Source organism: Myotis brandtii, unplaced genomic scaffold (assembly GCF_000412655.1).
Source record: "Myotis brandtii unplaced genomic scaffold, ASM41265v1 scaffold933, whole genome shotgun sequence".
NCBI classification, from domain to species: domain Eukaryota; kingdom Metazoa; phylum Chordata; class Mammalia; order Chiroptera; family Vespertilionidae; genus Myotis; species Myotis brandtii.
In genome coordinates, this window is record NW_005371850.1 from 447342 (window position 1) to 457103 (window position 9762).

General features: G+C 45.1%; 1 protein-coding gene across 1 annotated transcript in view; it reads left to right on the plus strand.

The window, feature by feature from the left end:
* The window catches only part of CCDC7 (coiled-coil domain containing 7), a 170974-nt gene that overhangs the window by 131575 nt on the left and 29637 nt on the right, over nt 1-9762 (plus strand). Inside the window, exons 12-13 of the mRNA XM_005885883.2 lie at nt 3937-4022; nt 7331-7379. Of these exons, the coding sequence (XP_005885945.1) occupies nt 3937-4022; nt 7331-7379 (135 nt within the window). The remainder of the gene's footprint in view (nt 1-3936; nt 4023-7330; nt 7380-9762) is intronic.

Sequence of the window (9762 nt, forward strand, 5' to 3'; positions counted from 1 at the left end):
CCCAAGGATATTTTTCCATTGATTTTTAGGGAGAGTGGAAGAGAGAGGGAAAGACAGAGAGAAACATCAATGTGAGAGAAACACATCAATTCGTTGCCTCCTGCACAGGCCCTGGGAGGAGCCTGCAACCAAATAATGTGCCCTTGACTAGAATACAACTGAGGCCCTTTGGTCCACAGGCTTAGGCTCTATCCACTGAGCAAAACTGGCAAGGGCTACTTGTATTGTTTCTGATAAGAAGAAGTCTTCTTCCGCCGAAACTGGTTTGGCTCAGTGGATAGAGCGTCGGCCTGGGGACTGAAAGGTCCCAGGTTCGATTCCGGTCAAGGGCATGTACCTGGGTTGCGGATACATCCCCAGTGGGAGATGTGCAGGAGGCAGCTGATCGATGTTTCTCTCTCATCGATGTTTCTGACTCTCTATCCCTCTCCCTTCCTCTCTGTAAGAAATCAATAAAATTTAACCCAACTAAGAAAGTCTTCTGTCCTCCTTATTCTTGTATGTAATCTGCTTTTCTCCTCAATATTCTTTTAAGATTTTACCACTGCTTTTAAGTAATTTTATTATGATACTAGTGGCCCAGGGTGGGAACGGGCGTAAACCAGCAGTCGGACATCCCTCTCACAATCTGGGACTGCTGGCTCCTAACCACTTACCTGCCTGCCTGATTGCCCCTAATCGCTTCTGCCTGCCAGCCTGATCACCTCCTAACCACTCCTCTGCTGGCCTGATCACCCCCAAGGCTTTTATTAGTATAGATATGACCCTTCACAGAAAATTTCACTAACCCTGCTTTTTATAATAAGGGCTTTATGATTGAATCATTGGGGCCGGACACCAAGATTTCCTTTCTTTGAATAGTGAAGGGAATAATTATCTTGTCTTTAAGTTGCCCTGAACATCAAATGAGATAATGACTTAGAAAGTATAAAAGCACCATATAAAGACAACTGTCTTTTTCATTTACTGAAAAGACAATAAAGTGGTAAAATGAAAAACACTATTTCTATTCTCCCCCTTCCTTCCTTTACAGCCTTTATTTAAACTTTGAAATTCATAAAAATTTCACTCCTATTTTCATTTCTTTACATTCAATATTATTTTATATTAGTTTCAGGTTTTATATTAGTTACAGAATAGAGGTTAGACAATCATATTCTTTACAAAGTGTTCCCCAATATTTCCAGTACCCACCTGGCATCATACCATCATTACAACACTGTTGACTATATTCCCTATTTAAATGACAATAGGTTTGCAGGTTCCTTCCAATCTTTCTTTTGTGTTTCTCGCCCTTCCTTTTCTTTCTCATTTCTTCACTCATTTTCTTTATATAGTATTTCAATTGGCCCTCAAAGCTCAGTGAAGGCACTGGGACATGCTTAATCCATTTTTCAGACCAGGAAACTGAGGCCAATTCCAGTTGGCTGTGGAACTAGACTCAGCGCACAGGGAGCCCTCACAACTGCACTCTCCGCCTTTCCTAAGGGACAGTCCACGGCCTCGCAGATACAACAAACCTCCCTGTGAGGCTTCTGAGCCTCATTCTCAAGCACCTTTTCATCGTGGATGCTCCACATTCTTTCCTCTCCCCCGTCCCCTGCTCCCATTCTTTACTAACCCCCCCTTATGAAGAGCACATGGTAGGCTTCGCCCTCACCGTGCAGACGCGTGCCTCCGTGGGACTGGGTGGGAACTGGGGGTGGGGCGGGAACTGGCTTGCTTTTGGGCCAAGCGGGGAGCAGGAGTCCTGGCCTCTCAGGTGCGCAGGCCACGGCAAGGCAGGTTAGCACCGGGAGTTTCCCCGAACCTCTGCAGTGGGGTACCTGGCAGTGCGGTGCCCCTCCACTGAGGTGGCATCGCCCCTCAACACCCGCCTCAGGGCTGCGGGTCCGCGCCCCTTCGCCCAGGCATCCTTCCACGCCGGCAGTCATCGCCTCTTGTTTCCCGCATCTTTGGGCCACTGCAGAACCTCGTTCTCCTGGGCGAGGCAGATCCCCGCCCACCGGCTCCCTGCCCCAGCCCGAGCCCCCTCCTCTGCACCCCACCTTGGCCCCTCTCTGCGCCCCTTGGGCTGCCTGCCTCCTGGACAGCTGCTTTACTGAAGCTGCCCCTCAGGCGGAGGCCTGTCTGGGCGCCTGCAGACCCCCTGGCAGGCCGCGGCTCCAGGCCGGCTGCATCCGGGAAGCTTCCTCCTCCTTCAGGTGCTCTCCTCAGACCCCTGGGAGCTTGGCTCTGGCAGCCCTGTCCTTCCATGGCTTCCTGCAGCCCCTGCTCCACTTTGCTTTCCCGGGCCACCCGCCTATCAGGACACTGCCAGGGTGCCCTGCTGCAGGCAGCGTGGTCCTGGGGTATGCGGTGGGGGTTTGGGGAGCAGATCCAGTAAAGTTAATAAACCCCAGGTCAGCATTGCGATTTGGCTGCAGGCTGCGGGAGAGTCTGCCTGGGTGGGACGAAATCACGCATAGACCCTGAGTGCCGCCCACCTGTGAACGGTGGTGATGTGATGGCGTCCCAGACAAATTTGCATATTCCTCCATTATATATAGAGATATATTGAAGTAGTTGTTTTATATTATTGTGGCTTTGTGAATATATAGTTTTCCTCAAATTTGAAAAGAATTTAGTCATTATTTATTTAAATACTTACTTTTCCCTTACCCCTTCTCTTCATCATGAATTACAATTATAAGCACATTAGTTCACTTGAAATTGTCCTACAGCTCACTCATGATCTGTTCATTATTTTTTAGTCTTTTTTCCTTTCATTATTTTAGCATTTTGATTGCCAACATGTATTAGACTTTTCTGAATACTAAGTATATCCAAAGATTCATATTTAAATTTAAGTTAGAAAATATTATTTGGGGGCCTTAACAATTCTCATTAAGAATTTATTATATTTATTTTTCATATTTTATGAGAAATTGTTATATTTTATGTTTAATTTGTGAGAACTTTTCCACTGTTGTGAATTTGATATCTGTTGGAAGTTGTGGGCTTAAACAGGAAATAACCACCTAATACTTTAATAGGTCTCCTATATTAAGCACATCTGAAATTTTCAATAATCTAATTGTTTAATTTTTCTCTACTTTCTTGAATAAAATAATCTGGTACTATGTGGTAGTTCAAGAATACTTTAAAACATGTAGTCAGTAGTGCCATAATATTTGTTTTGAAATGCAAATTTAACCACAGTTGAACAATTTGAGCATAATGTGAATTTTACATTTGCTTTATGCTCATTTTATCTCCAAAAAGTATAGATAAAGGCAGAAAAGAGTATCTATAAGCTACCTTAGTTCACCGTGTATATAGTGTACCACACCAGTTCATATCTGGTGTTATGACTTTTCATTTCGTTTCAGATAACCAACCTTCCAACACTGCACAAAAATTCACAAGTTGCAACATATTCAACACTCACTTCCACAAACTAACTCGTGTCTTTTTCAAGATAAAGAGCTATATTTTTCATAGTACATGTTTTGTAATTATTTAACTGTATAAAACTGTATTAATGTTTTTATTAGGTTGTTATTTTTAAAAATGTATCACTGACAATGTTTTTGTGTGCTATGCACCTAACCCTACTTCCCCATACATCCTGCAGTTTATATTGCATGAGTTTTCAAGGTGAGGTGGTTTTCATGAAGGTATATACCATATTATAGAAGAACTGACTATAATTTATCAGGGGAATTTAATTATTTTTATATGTGTTAACTTATATACAACTTACATTATGTAAAACACTATAATAAACATTCTGAATGTATCATTAATTTTTTCCTTTTATTCAGATAATTTTCCTTGAAAAATAGTATAGTGATTCTCAATGTAAAATGGAAATCTTAATAATGTTTATTATCATATATTTTCCTATAATTTATTGTCTCATTAATGTTTTCTGGCTTATATAAAATTACACAGACAACAAAGCCGACATATGATCGAACAAAGAAAACTATGAAAATGGAGAAGAAAAAAGCTAAAGAAAAATCTGAAGATTCAGAATCGTAAGACATAAAGATACAATGCTAATGTTTTCTTTCCTTGTTAATTTACATTTTTATTTTATACAATTTGAGGTAATGTAAACATAACTTATTAATAGGTTTCTTAAAAAAATAACATTAGCAAATATAGTCATGAGCCATATTACAACAACATATTGGTCAACAACAGATGACATGGACAGTGGTCTCAAAATATTATAATGGAGCTGAAAAATTCCTATCACGTGGTGACATTGTAGATGTTGTAATGTCATAGTACATCACATTACTCTGTTTGTGATGATGCTGGTGTAACAAACCTACTGCACTGCTAATCGTATGAAAATATAGCATATACAACTTTGTACAGTACATCATACTTGATAATGATAATAAATGACTATGTATTTACAATTTTTATTGTTATTTCAGAGTATACTCTTTCTACTTATAAAAAATGTTTATTGTAAAACAATATGTCATGTTATGCTGGAAGCAACCTCATATATATTCATGTTACTGTGTCTCTTAGTTGCATAATTTTCTCTTCTGCTTTATTTAATCTCATGTTATTTATAAGTTTCATGTAGCATAAGTATCTACACTAATAAAAAAGAAACATGCAAATTAACCATCATTCCACCACTCTGCTACACCCACCAGCAAATCAGGAGCGAGTATGCAAATTAACCCAACTAAGATGGTGGCGGCCATGGAGCTGGAGCAAGCAGGTGGCTTGGGTTGCCTCCAGCGATGGAGGAAGCCAAACTTCCCTCCTGCCCTGGCCAGCCCTGGGCTCCGCTCAAGACTACAAAGTTTTAATTATAGAAGATAAATAAATCCCAGATACCTGCTTCCAGCCCACCCTGGCCTCTTCTCAAGGAGGTGCTGAAAAAAAAAAAGAAAAAAGAAAAAAAGGAGAGGCTGGGAGCTTGGGTCACCAGGGGACATGGGCAGCCTGAAAATGGCCATCAGCCCCTGACCCAGGCTGGCCAGGCACCCCAGCAGGACCCCCCCCCACCCTGAAGGGGCTGTGGGCAGCCTGAAAATGGCCCTCAGCCCCTCACCCAGGCTGGCCAGACACCCCAATGGGGACCCCCACCCTGAAGGGGATGTGGCCATCCTGAAAAATGCCCTCAGCCCCTTACCCAGGCTGGCCAAGGCACCCCAGCGGGGACCCCCCCCCACCCTGAAGGGGCTGTGGCCAGCCTGCAAACAGCTATCAGTCCCTCACCCAGGCTGGCCAGGCACCCCAGCGGGACCCCACTCTGATCCAAGACACCCTTTAGGGCAAACCAGCTGGCCCCCACACATGCACCAGGCCTCTATCTATACTAATAAAAGGGTAATATGCTAATTAGACTGGGAGACCTTCCAGGAGACCTTCCAGACGTTCTCCTGGACAAAGCCATGGTGGCGGGGCTGAGGTAGAGGTGGTTAGAGGCTAAGAGGGGAGGGCAGTTGTGGGTGATCAGGCCAGGATGGGACGGCCGTTGTGGGTGATCAGGCTGATGGGGAGCGGGGCCATTGGGGGTAAGCAGACCAGCAGGTGGGCCAGTTGGGGGTGAGCAGGTCATCAGTGGGGGTCAGTTCGAGGTGATCAGGACAGCGGGGGGGGGCAATTTAGAGTGAGCAGGCCAGCAGGGAGGCAGTTGGGGGAGAGCAAGCCAGTGGGGAGGGGAGGTGAGGGCGAGCAGGCCAGCATGGGGGGGGCAGTTGGGGGGGAGCAGGCAGAGGGGTTAGGGACAATCAGGCAGGAAGGCAGGCAGGCAGGTGAGTGGTTATAAGCCAGCAGTCCCAGATTGTGAGAGGGATGTCCAACTGCTGGTTTAGGCCCGATCCCTGTAAACCGGCAGTAGGACATCCTTTGAGGGGTCCCATATTGGAGAGGGTACAGGCCAGGCTGAGGGACACCCTCCCCCCCCCATGCGCCGGGCCATTAATAGTGTTTATAAAATCTACAGTATTGTACAGTAATGTTCTAGGCCTCATGTTCACTCACCACTCACTCACCTACCCTGAGCAACTTCCAGTTCTCCAAGCTACATTTATGATCAGTGCCCTACACGGGTGTACCATTATAAATTTTTATACTATATTTTTACTGTATTTTTTCTATATTTATCTATATTTAGGTACACAAGTACTATTGTGTTACAACTGTGTACAGTATTCAGCACAGTAACATGCTGTACAGGTCTGTAGCCCAGGAGCAATAGGCTTAGGTGTGTAGGTGGCTATACCATCTATGTTTGTGTCAGTGCATACTCTCTGATGTTTGTACAATAATAAAATCACCTAACAATGGATTTTTCAGAATGTATCCTTATTGTTGGTGATGCATTACTATATATAGTTTTATAAGCAAATAAAGATATGATTGTGGGAGAAAGCTGAGAAGTGAAGCATGAACTAAAGAGGAGGAGAATGAACCACAAAACATTTAGGAACAGGCAGGCAGGATTAAATTTGTAAATAGTTTTAGGGAAAAGAATTTACATTGTGTTCTTGATGGTTTAGCTAATGATTTGTAATTTGTACATTAACTCCCTAGTCTGGGCTATGATTTTTTATTTTTAACTGAAATTCTTGCTTTTTAAAAAATTATCACCCAAGGATATATTTTTTAAATTGATTTTAGAGAGAGAGGAAGGAAGAAATGAGGAGAGATAGAGAGAAACATTAATGTGAGAGAGAAATATCAATCAGTTGCCTCCCATACATGCCCTGACGGGGATCAAACCCATAACCTTTTAGTGTATGGGAAGACACTCCATCCACCTGAGCCACCCAGCCAGGGCTTTACAGACTTCTTCATTGTACTTATTTTATAAAAACAATTACCTATATTTTAATGTAAATGGATTTTATAAACTGGTCTTATTAAATGAATACCCTCTTTAGTAAAATAAAATAACTTTTGCATTGAAATTGGATTGGTCAAGCCCTGATATAAATATATAGTTTAAAAAGAAATTAAGAATTCCATGTTTATACAGCTCCACAAAATCTATAAAGAAATTCATTGGACAAATGACTTTGATCTTTGACTTAGCAAAGAAAAGATGACCAGAGGAAAAAAAATGGACCAATGTATTTTGAAACTCCTTGCCCTATCTCATCTTTCCATATTTTAATCATAGCAATGAGAAGTTCATTTGAGAAATGTTATTTTTTATCATTTAACCTATGTGGATTTTATGGCTTTTAAAAATATATAAATTTCTTTTGAAGATATTCATTTTTATAAAGGGTTTAATTAAACATTTAAAAGTTAGCTGTGCAATTAAAAAATATCATGATATATTTTAAAACATTTTTAATTACAGGAAAAAGTCTCCAGCCAAAGAGCTTAAAACAGAATCCCTTAAAGCCCAGGTAATACACTCTCTTTATGCCTCTAAATTTGATTAATAAGTGCACTGATAATTATATGTATAGACAGTATTGGTATGCACATGAACATAAGTGTGTATGTGTATCTGTATATGTGTGTACTGAAGTTCTTTCTAAGATATGTCTTTCTTGTTGGTTGACTCTTCTCAGTAAGTTTCACAAAATAAAATGGTAAGTCTAGGCATGTTTATTGTCAAGGTTATGAAAATTATGGTTTACTCAACCACAGGCAATATCATGGAGGAAAGAATATCATATTGGTAGTCAACAGGGACTTACTAGTTATGTGACATTGGACAAGTCCCTTTTTTTCTGGACCTAAGCAAATATTCATTAACTAGCAGCCCAGTGCACAAAATTCATGCACCGGGGAGGGGGGAGTTGTCCCTCATCCCAACCTATGCCCTCTTGCAATCCGGGACCCCTTAGGTATGGTCCCTAGCCTGGCCAGTGATCAGGGCTTATTGGGGCTTTCCTTCCCCCAGCTGCTAGCACTGCCACTGCCACTGCTTGCCATCTGTGAGGTGCTGCCCCACCTCCCCTGCCACCAGTCGCCTCCTTCTGTGGGCGACAGGCATGGGGTATAATCGCTTGGCTGGCCTGGGACTCCCTTTGTGGGGTGATCAACTGTGGGGTTCTGTGATCAATTTTCTCACAGAGGGAGGCCCCGCCCACCTGGCCGGGGCTCCACAATTGACTGCCATGCAGAGGGTGGCCTGGGCCTCCCTCTTTGGGGTGAACAATCAATCACAGAGCCCCCCAATTGATCACCCCACAGAGGGTGGACTGGGCTTCCTCTGTGGGGCAATTGTGGGGTGATGGCGGGGCCCCCACACCAATCGCCTTGCACCTGCCTTGGCTGGCCTGGAGCCAGTGTGTATAATAGAATGGTTGTCCGGAAGGTCATTCTGCTGTTTGGTTTTTCGGTTGATTTGTATATTATGCTTTTATTATTATAGATAATGAAAGGTTTGCTCTTACAAAGATATATCATGTATCTGTTTTTGTCTTTATATATCTACTAGAGGCCTGGTGCACCAAATTAGTGCATAGGGTGGGGGGAGTGGTCCCTCAGCCTGGCCTGCACCCTCTCCAATCCAGGATCCCTCTCGCAACCCGGGACCGCTGGCTCCTAACCGCTCACCTGCACACCTGCCTGACAGCCCCTAACTGCCTCTGCTTGCCAGCCTGGTCACCCCTAACTACCCTCCCCTGCTGGCCTGGTCACCCTACCTGCCCTCCCCTACCAGCCTGGTCATCCCTAATTGCCTTCCCCTACCAGCCTGGTGGCCCCTAACTGCCTTCCCCAGCTGGACTGGTCGCGCCTAATTGCCCTCCCCTGCTGACCTTGTCGCCACTAACCACCTCTGCCTCAGCACCCGCCACCATGGCTTTGTCCAGAAGGACATGTGGATGGATGTCCAGAAGACGACTGGTCTAATGAGCATATTACCTTTTTATTAGTATAGATACTAGTGGCCCAATGCATGAAAATTTGTGCACTTGGGGGGATTGCAGTCTGGGACCCCTCGGGGGATGTCCATCTGCTGGCTTAGGCCCGCTCCCCTGGGGATTGGGCCTAAGCTGGCAGTCAGATATACCTCTGGCAACACAGGAGTGCCTTGGGGATGTCCAACTGACAGACGTCCTTAGCACTGTGGAGGAGGCAGGCGAGGCTCCTGACACCACCACAGCGCTTGCAGCCATCAGCCCAGTTTGAGGCTGAGCGGAGCTCCCCCTGTGGGAGCCCACTGACCACCAGAGGGCAGCTCCTGCATTGAGCATCTGCCTCCTGGTAGTCAGTGCGCATCATAGCAACCGGTCATTCGCAGTCATTCCGCTGTTAGGGTTAATTTGAATATTACCATTTTATTTTATACTAGAGGCCCGGTGCACAAAAATTTGTGCACTGGCGGGGGCGGGGAGTGTCCCTCAGCCCCACTTGTGCCCTCTCACAGTCTGGGACCCCTTGGGAGATAATGACCTGCTGGCTTAGGCCCACTCCCAGGTGGCAGAGGGCAGGCCCAATCCCTAGGTGCAGCCCCTGGTTGGGCTCAGAGCAGGGCCGATTGGGGAGTTGGGGCGCCGCTCCCTGTCATGCACAGAGCAGGGCGGATCGGGAGGTTGTGATGCCACCCCCAGTCACACTCAGGGTAGGGCCAATTGGGGGGTTGGGGCACCGCCCCCTGTCACACTCTAGGCAGGGTTGATGGGGAGGTTGTGGTGCCACCCTGTCACATACAGAGCCGGCCGATCAGGGGGTTGGGGTGCTGCCCCCATCACGCACAGAGCAGGGCCCATCAGGGGGGTTAGGGCTCAGTACCCTGTCACACACAGAGCAGGGCCGATCAGGGGGTTGGGGAGC